Source organism: Mizuhopecten yessoensis, unplaced genomic scaffold (genome assembly GCF_002113885.1).
Source record: "Mizuhopecten yessoensis strain PY_sf001 unplaced genomic scaffold, ASM211388v2 scaffold5565, whole genome shotgun sequence".
Taxonomy (NCBI): Eukaryota; Metazoa; Mollusca; class Bivalvia; order Pectinida; family Pectinidae; genus Mizuhopecten; species Mizuhopecten yessoensis.
Window position 1 is genome coordinate 18,746 of NW_018406112.1, and position 13,558 is coordinate 32,303.

The 13,558-nt window shown below is 35.5% G+C and overlaps 1 protein-coding gene across 1 annotated transcript; it reads left to right on the top strand.

Annotated features, from left to right (window-relative positions):
* The first annotated feature begins 3,384 nt into the window (after positions 1–3,384).
* LOC110450964 (zinc finger protein Noc-like) lies at positions 3,385–6,855 on the top strand. The gene is made up of 2 exons (XM_021498779.1): positions 3,385–3,909; positions 4,905–6,855. Exons 1-2 carry the CDS (start codon positions 3,844–3,846, stop codon positions 6,381–6,383), a joined length of 1,545 nt encoding a protein of 514 aa, XP_021354454.1. The 5' UTR covers positions 3,385–3,843; the 3' UTR covers positions 6,384–6,855.
* The last annotated feature ends 6,703 nt before the right edge of the window (positions 6,856–13,558 follow it).

The following is a 13,558-nucleotide window of genomic DNA, read 5'->3' on the forward strand; positions in this document are numbered from 1 at the left end:
ATGCATGTTTGTATACCATACATGCATGTTTGTATACCATACATGCATGTTTGTATACCAGACATACATGTTTGTACACCAGACATACATGTTTATAAACCAGACATACATGTTTGTGTACCATACATGCATGTTTGTATACCATACATGCATGTTTGTATACCAGACATACATGTTTGTACACCAGACATACATGTTTATAAACCAGACATACATGTTTAAAAACCAGACATACATGTTTATAATCCAGACATACATGTTTGTATACCATACATGCATGTGTGTATACCATACATGCATGTTTGTATACCATACATGCATGTTTGTATACCAGACATACATGTTTGTATAACAGACATACATGTTTGTACCCCAGACATACATGTTTATAAACCAGACATACATGTTTAAAAGCCAGACATACATGTTTATAAACCAGACATACATGTTTGTGTACCATACATGCATGTTTGTATACCATACATGCATGTTTGTATACTATACATGCATGTTTGTATACCATACATACATGTTTGTATACCAGACATACATGTTAGTACATCAGACATACATGTTTGTACACCAGACATACATGTTTGTATAACAGACATACATGTTTGTACACCAGACAAACATGTTTATAAACCAGACATACATGTTTGTATAACAGACATACATGTTTGTACACCAGAGTTACATGCTATTATTGATAATACATATCATTATCGCATGAGGCCAAAAATAGAAGATATGTCTTTCAACAGGTCGAAACTAATATGACAGGACTTATTTATCCATTTGAAATAGAAAAGTACTGAAAAATTGTCATTATGTCTATTCAGTTTCAATATAGTAATACATACAGAGACAGGATTGACAGGTATTTGATCAGAAACCAGATAAACTTGTCTTGTCTTTGAGTAAACATTAGAAAATAAAACAGTTAAAGCAGGATTCAGTGCTGACACATTAATGATATATTTTTCTTTAAAATCGTATATTACAGGAATATCTGATATTTTTATCGTTGACCATTAACGTTTTTGTTAACTTCCATTTTTTCCTCCAGTTAGTTCACAAATTATCCAATGATTCGTTTTATTTGATGGCTAATTATATGTTTTGCTAAAAGAATTTTAAGAAAATGTCACATCATATTTAATGTGTTTGGATTAATAAAGATGACAGTTCGAATTATTTTAATAACTTGCAAAATATCCCGCTTATAACATGAGGAATGTGTTTTTTCCGCTGACTTCCACTTCTAATTAATGATTTAAGAGTTACCCTAATATATTCCATTGCGCAATGTATTACTCTACCATCTACATAAACTGCGCACCGATCGCATTCTCTTCATATTAGTGATTAGGTAAAAGACCCCTTCATTTGAAAGCTCCAATAAGTCAACTTCACATAAGGCCTCAATAATTCAAGTCAAATTCAGTAAAGTACGACTTGCATCATGCACTGAAAATTGATTGCTTGTGCAGCATAAGTTGATTATCATTGATATTTATGACTTAATTGGGGAATAATCTATTGTATCTTTTGGTTGGTCCTTGATCATTGATGGATAACGGAAATAGCCTGGCCGTAATGTCAAGTCGTGTTGTTTCGAACTAGCTGGTGTTAATGGTGCGCTTCAGACATGTGTTAGCAGTGCTATACAATAGATAATAACACTCTATTACAGCAGTATGACATTATAGTAACAGCTGTTCCTACATCAAGCATATCAAAACACAATTTCAAGCCTGTTTTAAAAATCATGTTGTATTGATATTAATTTACTATTTATAAAACATCAGAGGGATCTATATCTGAGAAATAAAATTACCATTCCATAGTAGCAATCATATGTCATACAAAACAACAAACAGTAAATGTAAGTAGGCCTGCTTAAAGTGGTAACAGATCAATATTTCACTTCTAAAATGCATAATTATAAAAATCCATGTATATCACATCGTTCATCTTATGTTGCATTTATCCAAAGGAAAGATAATCTATATTTGTTCAGGTACTGTGTGCATATAAATACATCTATCGATTTTTGTGTAGGTACAAGTATATATACAGCTAAGGTTATGAAAAATTAAACATCAGACCGTAGAAATAGAATGAAAACAAAAATAAATACCGTTGAAGACTTTCTATTTATATATTTGTTATGTGTGTAGTAAATAGAAATTGTATTACTGGAGTACGTATTCGCACAAATACTTTTATCGATTGTTTTGTGAACTTGCTATTATATCATAGGTATATTAATTTATTATTTGTGCACGCCAAAAAATATTTGTTGACATATAAATAATTCCATTGTGTACGTATTAACATATCAACTGATTATTAGTACACTTATGAGAATATATATTGTTTATGTGTGCACATGATAATTATATGTATTGATTGTGTACTTTATTATTTTTTATTTGTATTTTGTATATCTTTTAAATTTATATCCACGTATTAGCAAACCTATTATTTATATAAATATCTGTATATCAAAAAGTAGTTTTACATCAATATTTAGTTATTCATTATCATATATATTGTGAACTCATTATTGCATCTTTTGTGATTGTTTGTGTGCTTATTTGTATATTTATTAACTGATTGTGTACTAGTAGATATATTGATTATACATGTATTAGTTGATATATTGATTGTTTGTGTACATATTAATAAATAAAGTTAGTTTAGTTGTACGTATTACAATATGCATTATCTATGTCTACATATTGGTGCATCTATCGATTATTTGTGTATAAGTTGATGGATTGATTATCTGTGTATATATTAGTGTATTGATTATTTGTGTATGTATAAGTATAACTACTGATCATCTGTGTACATATTAGTGTACCGATGACCGCGACCCACACCACTCAGGTTGTAAAGTGTGGGAGTGGACACTGTTGATCCGGGCTGATTCTACATCCAATGGTGTTGTTGTGGTGTTCTATACGATATGATTAGAATTGCAGATTTACACCAATTCATATGAAATTGTTTTCCTATCCCCATTAGGTCATAATTGAAATTCATTCATCACATTTAGAACTAGCGCTTCACGAGAGTAGTGACAGACGCTATGTCGTTATTGATGGCGGCGGTCATGTTAAATTGTCTGCCATTATCTCTTGCCTTAGACGTTTCTTTCATCTGCAATTTGCTTATTTAATTTGTACAAAGTACATGAGCCTAGAAATGGAAATTTGATTGACAATTTGACCATTAACATGATTGATTACAACCCATATTACCCATTTTGTATTCAACCGACAGCGTTATGTTATCTGGCCACTGATTGGTCCGATTAGAACATTTATCATACTTGATCTTGATGCAAACTGACAGTTTGGAAAGCCCACAAGCTATGAATACTTGAGTGGTTCCTGTGATATATTAAACTGCCTGAAGGCGGTGTAAACCTTTTATCTCGTGAGTCAGCCGCAAGTGTTGAGAATATCACTTGAGATCTGGCTTGATGGGCGGTATGGGCTTGTATGTTTCAGTTTACTAACGGGGTGACGTTCGTTGTCGACTTTCAGTTGTTTGACTGACAGCCGTGCTGTAAACAGGGATAGCAACACAAGGAAACGAACATACCAGTGACTAGTCTGGCATTTCTGCTGTTCGGACATAGAACCGTTTTTGTTTACCGTACCCGAGTGATCTGACCAAGTCGTGCGGATTCTATACTAACACACCATTGTTAGTTCAGTGATGGTGTTTTTGTGAGCTTTCTCTCCTGGCTCCTCACTTGGGATTTTATATTTTTAACACGTTTTGGATTCTTACAACATAGCTGTGTGTGTTTCAACATCGAACAAGATGTTGACGTCGTCCTCGGTAGCTCAGTATATCAACCCGGACTACTTACAACCCCTTCCTACCACGGTAAGTCGGCTTATAGTATTTAATAATATAAAAATAATCATATTTAAAAATTAGGGAGGATATGTTTTCAGAAACATTTTGGGCTATCTTAATGATTAAGTATATGGCTTATGAACACAAATAAAACCTCTTTATCAATTAAATTATATGTATTGATGGGGTAAATTTAAATTAATAGAGCTTGATAATCCACCCGTACAGGTTTTCACATCAAAAATAATATTTTAATTCAAAGACAAACTTCAAAAAGAATTATTTTGTTTACGGATACGATAGTAGGTGATCGGCGACTGTATGATAAGGACGCACATTGATAAGTGTATACTACCCCGATCCTATACACTTATATACACACGCCGGCCCTTTTACTCGACTTCCACTGTAGGGTGACCCGCCAGACCTGTCATCAATCACACTCTCGGCATGTACCTCTTGTTCCCACGAGGTTTCGTACGAACACACCCTAACTCCTTATATAATACGTATATTATACACGTCGTGTAGGCGTCACATATAAACCAGTCATTTTGGGATGATTTATCAAAAGTCCGATTTGAAGTGCAAGGCGATGTTGTTAAAATACCATATGTCTAAATGTGGGCTTTATCATGTCGATTATATTTCCTTGTATTACCTCATTTCTTTATTTGGAAACATAAAAACAATTTAAAACTAAACGTACGAGTGTAATTTATATCTTTGACAAAATAATTCATGCATTGATCACAATAAGATAAATTTCGTGCAGAACTCTGTTATGATTCTTGTTATAAATAATACGCTGAATAAATATTTAAAAGAAGAGTTTAAAACTTGAGAATAAAAATAATAGAAAAAGTGAAAATATCTGTTTAAGTTTCCTTAAATTCATGAAATATTTTTAAACTGACTACAAAAACACAAAAGAAAAACAGTGATATATTAAGATAAGCAAATGTATGGTGTATTCATTTCGTTATTGTAAATTATATGATTTCGATTTTTCTCTTTAATAGCTTGACGCGAAGAAGAGTCCACTGGCGTTACTGGCCCAGACATGTAGCAGTATAGGGAAGGACACCAACTCAAAGTCCTTAATACCGCCATTAGATAAAAAAGATAGCGAGAAAAACAACGACAAATCTAACAATGACGGACACAAACGTGAAACAAAAGACAAGGAATCCAGTTCTAACAGTAAACCCGGATTTAGGACAATTCAAAGCAAAGATATACCCCCCCTTGTACCCGTGTCACGGTCTAGCGAGGACCAGAAAACGCCGTCTCCATCTCCATCCAAATCCTCTCCTCGTCCCCCTAAGGAGAAAACATGTTCACCTCAGGCGGACTTGACCTCTGGACCACCTCGATCGATCAGCTCGCACAGCTCGGGGTCACATCGCAACATGACGGACAAGGACGATGACAAGAGCAAAAGACCGGGGTCATCTCCAAGGTCACCCCACAAGTTTACTCGTGACATTGGTTCATATGGAGATGTAGCTAAGTCAGTGTGTTCTACGTCTCAGTCGGCCTACAGTGGTTATTCGTCACTATCTAGTTCCTACCCCCATTACACCCATGCTGGTCACGGACTTTCACCAGACGCAGCTGCCGCGCACTTCGCCGGATTTCCTTTACCTTTACCAGCACATGGTGCTTTTGGTTCCTCTTCCGCTGCTGCAGCTGCACTAGCAGCACAATCATCTGCCCTGGCCGCTCAATCATCGGCTCTCAAAGCCGGTATGGGATCTTCGTTCTCCCCTTACGTGACGTACGCCCGTGTGAGAACACCCTCTGGAGCCACAACCCTCGTTCCTGTTTGTCGCGACCCATACTGTACCCATTGCCAATTGACTGAACAGAACGCACATTTATCATCCACATGTACGGCAGTTGGTTGTGCTCAGTGTGCTCATGAAAAATCTCTACAAAATTTGAGCTTGGGACTAAATAGTTCTTCATTCTCACATTTGCAATCGCTTTCAGCATCAGGGCTGTTAACATCTGTTCCATCCAGTTCGTTACATTTATCTTCGCCATTATATCACCATAGTGCTCTGAGCGGGCATACTCAGTCGGCATTTCCCTTTGCCTGTAATTGGGTATCGGCCGGGAATGAACATTGTGGTAAACGATTTACTACATCAGAGGAACTATTACAACATCTGAGGACACATACTACAGCGTCAGACCCTCTCTCTCTGGCAGCAAGCTATGACCGGTATGGTTTGGCTGCTGCTGCGGCGGCTGGCCTTCCAGGTCTCCATTTGCCCACACCTGGCTCTGTTAGTCCCAATTCCCTACGAAGGAGCTACCCAACAAGTCTGAGTCCACTGTCAGGTCTGATGGGGTCGAGTCGCTACCATCCGTACAAAACCATGATAAACCCCCAGGCTGGGCTCAGCAACGCTCAACATCACCCCGGCCTCAGTCCCTACCTCTCACATTACTCTCTGTATGGACAGAGATTAGGGGCAGCCGCTGTGCCCTAATGGACGTTAATCCAGGACGTTGCTTACATTGTGATATTGTGTTAGTGCTGGCAATATATATATGATATATATCTATACAAACTCGTGTATTACTGACAGTAATTAAGACTCTTGATGCTATACAATATTAGAATGATATAACGATTTTTTCTTATAAAGTTCTACTGAATTACAGAAATTATTATATAAAATCCATTTTCTTTATTGACTGTTTTATCTCAGGGCAGATGAAAAAAGGCTCAGTTGTAAATTTTAGAAATTTGAACAATAGTGCTCAACTTCAGTATTTAAGATAAATGTGATTGTGAAAGACTTATTTATCATATTGAAGAGGCGTTTAACGTCAGGCGGGATACAACGCATGGCGACGTAATTATGAATTCTCTGGATTCGAGGTGGAATGCCGGAGACTAAACATGCAATGTTGTAAAGAAATCATACATGAAATGTATTAAAATCTATTGTCAATTAACTTTGTATTCCTTTGTGATTGTAATAGAATATCTCGTCCTCCACCTGAGCCACTGCTCTGCTGATTGATCGTAACTGTCACATATGTTTACGATATTGACTCGCTGATTCATCGTCCATTAACAATGTCACGCTGTACAACCTGTCTTTAACAGCTGCTGTAGTCTCCATAGTATTCAGTTGACTTTCAAACTGTCTATTTGAAAGTATTATACAGGTGCAATGCCAACAGATTACTGTCAAAGGCTTTACATAGAAAACCGTTCTGACAACAATGATAGATTTACTCATCACGTTCCCTGTTCTATCGGTCGATGACGTGTGTGCAGTGTAACGATGGGAGTTGGTTTCCTGTCAAAACTACACTTCTTTAGACACTACTTTAGGAATGGTTACAAATCGGCGGACGAAAACGCCTACGTACAGTCGAGCGTGGATATAACTTTACACGATACCTAAACAGTTAAGTTACAGTCACCATGGAGGAGTTTATTGACTTGAAAATATATTGGATGACATGCATGTTTAAAAAATGTTTTGTTCATAGGATTGACCTGTATAATAAATCTAAATCAAAACTGAAGAATATATTATGCATGGCGATAAAGTCGGTATGCACTTTGGTTGTAAATTCAATAGCGGGATCTCAGCATGTCCTAAGTGAGTAAAACATTAACATACATCAAACGAGATCGATTAAACGTCTCGCACAGCTAATTAATTCTGTAACACGCACAAACCTGTGGTGTTTATTACAACCCGTGAGTTGTTGAACATTGATCTGTGATTATTTTTTACAGCAACAAACATGTGGTGTATATTACAGCACTAAACAGTGGTGTATATTACAGCACCAAACAGTGATGTATATTACAGCACCAAACAGTGGTGTATGTTACAGCACCAAACAGTGATGTATGTTACAGCACCAAATAGTGGTGTATGTTACAGCACCAAACAGTTATGTATAGTACAGCACCAAACAGTGGTGTATGTTACAGCACCAACCAGTGATGTATATTACAGCACCAAACAGTGATGTATAGTACAGCACCAAACAGTGGTGTATGTTACAGCACCAAACAGTGATGTATGTTGCAGCACCAAATAGTGGTGTATATTACAGCACCAAACAGTTATGTATAGTACAGCACCAAACAGTGGTGTATGTTACAGCATCAAACAGTGGTGTATGTTACAGCACCAAACAGTGATGTATATTACAGCACCAAACAGTTATGTATAGTACAGCACCAAACAGTGATGTATATTACAGCACCAAACAGTGGTGTATGTTACAGCACCAAACAGTGGTGTATGTTACAGCACCAAACAGTGGTGTATGTTACAGCACCAAACAGTGATGTATTTTACAGCAACAAACAGTGATGTATATTACAACACCAAATAGTGATGTATAGTACAGCACCAAAAAGTGGTGTATGTTACAGCACCAAACATTGGTGTATGTTACAGCACTTAACAGTGATGTATATTACAGCACTAAACAGTAGTGTATAAGTCAGCACCAAACATTGGTGTGTATGACAACATAAAACAGTGAAGTTTATTACAGCACTAAACAATGGTGTACATTACAGCAACAAACATTGGTGTATATTACAGCACTAAACAATGGTGTATATTACAGCACTAAACAGTGATGTATATTACAGCACTAAACAGTGATGTATATTACAGCACCAAACAGTGATGTATATTACAGCACCAAACAGTGATGTATATTACAGCACCAAACAGTGATGTATATTACAGCACCAAACAGTGATGTATATTACAGCACCAAACAGTGATGTATATTACAGCACCAAACAGTGATGTATATTACAGCACCAAACAGTGATGTATATTACAGCACCAAACAGTGATGTATATTACAGCACCAAACAGTGATGTATATTACAGCACCAAACAGTGATGTATATTACAGCACCAAACAGTGATGTATATTACAGCACCAAACAGTGATGTATATTACAGCACCAAACAGTGATGTATATTACAGCACCAAACAGTGGTGTATGTTACAGCATCAAACAGTGGTGTATGTCACAGCATTAAACAGTGGTGTATGTTACAGCACCAAACAGTGGTGTATGTTACAGCACCAAACAGTGATGTATGTTACAGCACCAAATAGTGATGTATATTACAGCACCAAACAGTGATGTATATTACAGCACCAAACAGTGGTGTATGTTACAGCATCAAACAGTAGTGTATGTTACAGCACCAAACAGTGATGTATGTTACAGCACCAAATAGTGATGTATATTATAGCACCAAACAGTGATGTATATTACAGCACCAAACAGTGGTGTATGTTACAGCATCAAACAGTAGTGTATGTTACAGCACCAAACAATGGTGTATGTTACAGCACCAAACAGTGATGTATGTTACAGCACCAAAAAGTGGTGTATGTTACAGCACCAAAAAGTGGTGTATGTTACAGCACCAAGCAGTGATGTATATTACAGCACCAAACAGTGATGTATATTACAGCACCAAACAATGGTGTATATTACAACACCAAATAGTGATGTATAGTACAGCACCAAAAAGTGGTGTATGTTACAGCACCAAACATTGGTGTATGTTACAGCACTTAACAGTGATGTATATTACAGCACTAAACAGTAGTGTATAAGTCAGCACCAAACATTGGTGTGTATGACAACATAAAACAGTGAAGTTTATTACAGCACTAAACAATGGTGTACATTACAGCAACAAACATTGGTGTATATTACAGCACTAAACAATGGTGTATATTACAGCACTAAACAGTGATGTATATTACAGCACCATACAGTGATGTATATTACAGCACCAAACAATGATGTATTTTACAGCACTAAACAGTGATTTATATTACAGCACTAAACAGTGATGTATATTACAGCACCAAACAGTGATGTATATTACAGCACCAAACAGTGATGTATATTACAGCACCAAACAGTGATGTATATTACAACACTAAACATTGGTGTATATTACAGCACCAAACAGTGATGTATATTACAGTACCAAACAGTGAAGAATATTACAGCACCAAACAGTGATGTATATTACAGCACTAAACATTTGTGTTTATTACAACACCAAAAATTGGTGTTTATTACAACACCAAACAGTGATGTATATTACAGCACCAAACAGTGATTTATATTACAACACCAAATAGTTGTGTATGTTACAGCACTAAACAGTGGTGTATATATCAGCACCAAACAGTGTTAAAGGCACATATACGTGGCAAATCACTGTGTTTATTACAAAACCAACCTGTGGTGTATAATACAACTCCTATTACATTACCTACCTGTGGTGTTTATTACAGCATTAACATTTGGTGTTGATAGTATCACATGGAAAATGCTTTGGTATGATTCGGTAATGAGAAAACAGAAATATATTGATATCGACATTAAGACCATATGAATATCAAATCATAGCAGAACACAGGGAAGAAATATCAACCCATGAACAGCAGACCGCCCATAAATATCATACAATAGCAGGGTAAAATTGACCCAAAAACATAGTACCAGAGCAGAACAGCACGGGAAATAATGATCCATAAATTTCATACCATAGCAGGGTAAAAATTGACCCAAAAACATAGTACGTGAGCAGAACAGCACGGGAAATAATGATCCATAAATATCATACCATAGCAGGGTAAAAATTGACCAAAAAAAATAATACCAGAGCAGAACAGCACGGGAAATAATGATCCATAAATATCATATCATAGCAGGGTAAAAATTGACCCAAAAAAATAGTACCAGAGCAGAACAGCATGGGAAATAATGATCCATAAATATCATACCATAGCAGAACACGGGGGAAATATTGACCCATGAATACCCTACCAACAAATGATAATCACTTAATATTAAAGAAAGTATAACATAAGACGAACCTAGAAATTAAAGTGTTTGGAAGCACGTGCATGAAACAGAGAGAGAGAGAGCAAGAACTATCATTTTAGCGTGAATGTAGCTTACGTGATCAAATAAAAGAAAACTCTAGTTTAATTAAATATGAGGAAAATAGCATACAACATTTACCAGTTGGTTGTGGAAAATAGTATACAACATTTACCAGTTGGTTGTGGAAAATAGAATACAACATTTACCAGTTGGTTGTGGAAAATAGAATACAACATTTACCAGTTGGTTGTGGAAAATAGAATACAACATTTACCAGTTGGTTGTGGAAAATAGAATACAACATTTACCAGTTGGTTGTGGAAAATAGAATACAACATTTACCAGTTGGTTGTGGAAAATAGAATACAACATTTACCAGTTGGTTGTGGAAAATAGAATACAACATTTACCAGTTGGTTGTGGAAAATAGAATACAACATTTACCAGTTGGTTGTGGAAAATAGAATACAACATTTACCAGTTGGTTGTGGAAAATAGAATACAACATTTACCAGTTGGTTGTGGAAAATAGAATACAACATTTACCAGTTGGTTGTGGAAAATAGAATACAACATTTACCAGTTGGTTGTGGAAAATAGAATACAACATTTACCAGTTGGTTGTGGAAAATAGAATACAACATTTACCAGTTGGTTGTGGAAAATAGAATACAACATTTACCAGTTGGTTGTGGAAAATAGAATACAACATTTACCAGTTGGTTGTGGAAAATAGAATACAACATTTACCAGTTGGTTGTGGAAAATAGAATACAACATTTACCAGTTGGTTGTGGAAAATAGAATACAACATTTACCAGTTGGTTGTGGAAAATAGAATACAACATTTACCAGTTGGTTGTGGAAAATAGAATACAACATTTACCAGTTGGTTGTGGAAAATAGAATACAACATTTACCAGTTGGTTGTGGAAAATAGAATACAACATTTACCAGTTGGTTGTGGAAAATAGAATACAACATTTACCAGTTGGTTGTGGAAAATAGAATACAACATTTACCAGTTGGTTGTGGAAAATAGAATACAACATTTACCAGTTGGTTGTGGAAAATAGAATACAACATTTACCAGTTGGTTGTGGAAAATAGAATACAACATTTACCAGTTGGTTGTGGAAAATAGAATACAACATTGACCAGTTGGTTGTGGAAAATAGAATACAACATTGACCAGTTGGTTGTGGAAAATAGAATACAACATTTACCAGTTGGTTGTGGAAAATAGAATACAACATTTACCAGTTGGTTGTGAAAAAAGTATACAACATTTACCAGTTGGTTGTGGAAAATAGTATACAACATTTACCAGTTGGTTGTGGAAAATAGTATACAAAGGCTTTGACTTTTGTCATATTCTTTTGTAAAAAAATATTTTTTTAATCTCTCGTCGCGCAATATTCGAAGATAATCTGATGGGAAGTTTTATTGAGTGAAAAATAATTGACAACTTGTTATTCAGTACACAAATGATGGAAACGAATATAAAATGTTTATATATACGGTGAATTAAGTTACTCGAATTGTTATCAACATCAAAATCCAACTAACTACCTGCTTGGCACAACATTGAATTTATGAACCACAAAAGCTTTAAAATAATTTATACATACTTTAATATTTACTTATGATAAAATATTAATTCATACCTACACGAGTTACGTTTTTATTTAACAAAATTATTACACATCTACCTCCATAATTTTATAAATTAATGATTACATACCTGCATACATAAAGATGAATGAACGTATAAATGTTGCACACACGCTACCTACATACATATTTGTTTATACCTGTATATATAATTATTGGATACACATATATAATTGCACTTAAGTATTACATAAAAATATACAAATGTATTGTAATTGTATCATACATACATATATTCACAATGATATAAGCTAATTATTTCATGCCTGCACATTCTTAATTTTTAATTACATACATATATCTTATTGCATACTTACATAGATTATATAAAGAAATATTTCCACTGAATTTTCTTTTTCCGGGTAGGCCAAAACAACGTCATCTAAAAAACCTGTAAAATAATATCAAAACTGAGTCGACTAAGAAGCTGTTCAAAAAAAGTTGGAAAAGTATAACAAACCTCTTATAAAGAGATTCTAGAATTTTAATATAAATATAGTTTATAGACTTGGATAATGTTCTAGCAAAGCAGACACATTAATTAGCATTTAATCTCCATCTCCTCAAAACCAGAAATGACGGACGACAGATTTGTTCAGCTGTCCAAATAATATATACAGAAGCCTCTTATGTTCTAAGAATTTGTTATCGTTTTATCTTTTCTTATTTTCCAACCAAGGTCTGAAAAGACAATATCTAAATAAAACTAAATGCGATTGGAATCATATTATGAAAGGTGATGATAAGCCCGAGAGGTTGATGTTAATGAAAAATGACCATAAAGGCTTGATTAGTTGTGGAGCACCATCAACACCACCTCCACTACCAGGCTTGGTTAATTGTGGAGCAACATCAACACCACCTCCACTACCAGGCCTGGTTGGTTAGTTGTGGAGCACCATCAACACCCCCTCCACTACCAGGCTTGGTTAGTTGGGGAGCACCATCAACACCACCTCCACTTCCAGGCTTGGTTGGTTAGTTGTGGAGCACCATCAACGCCACCTCCACTACCAGGCTTGGTTATTTGTGGAGCACCACCAACACCACCTCCACTACCAGGCTTGA

Excerpts from the sequence above, each read along its gene's own strand:
- LOC110450964 (XM_021498779.1), top strand. The coding sequence starts at position 3,844 with ATGTTGACGTCGTCCTCGGTAGCTCAGTATATCAACCCGGACTACTTA. Across the intron at positions 3,910-4,904 it reads TACAACCCCTTCCTACCACG|CTTGACGCGAAGAAGAGTCC; the intron begins GTAAGTCGGCTT and ends TCTCTTTAATAG.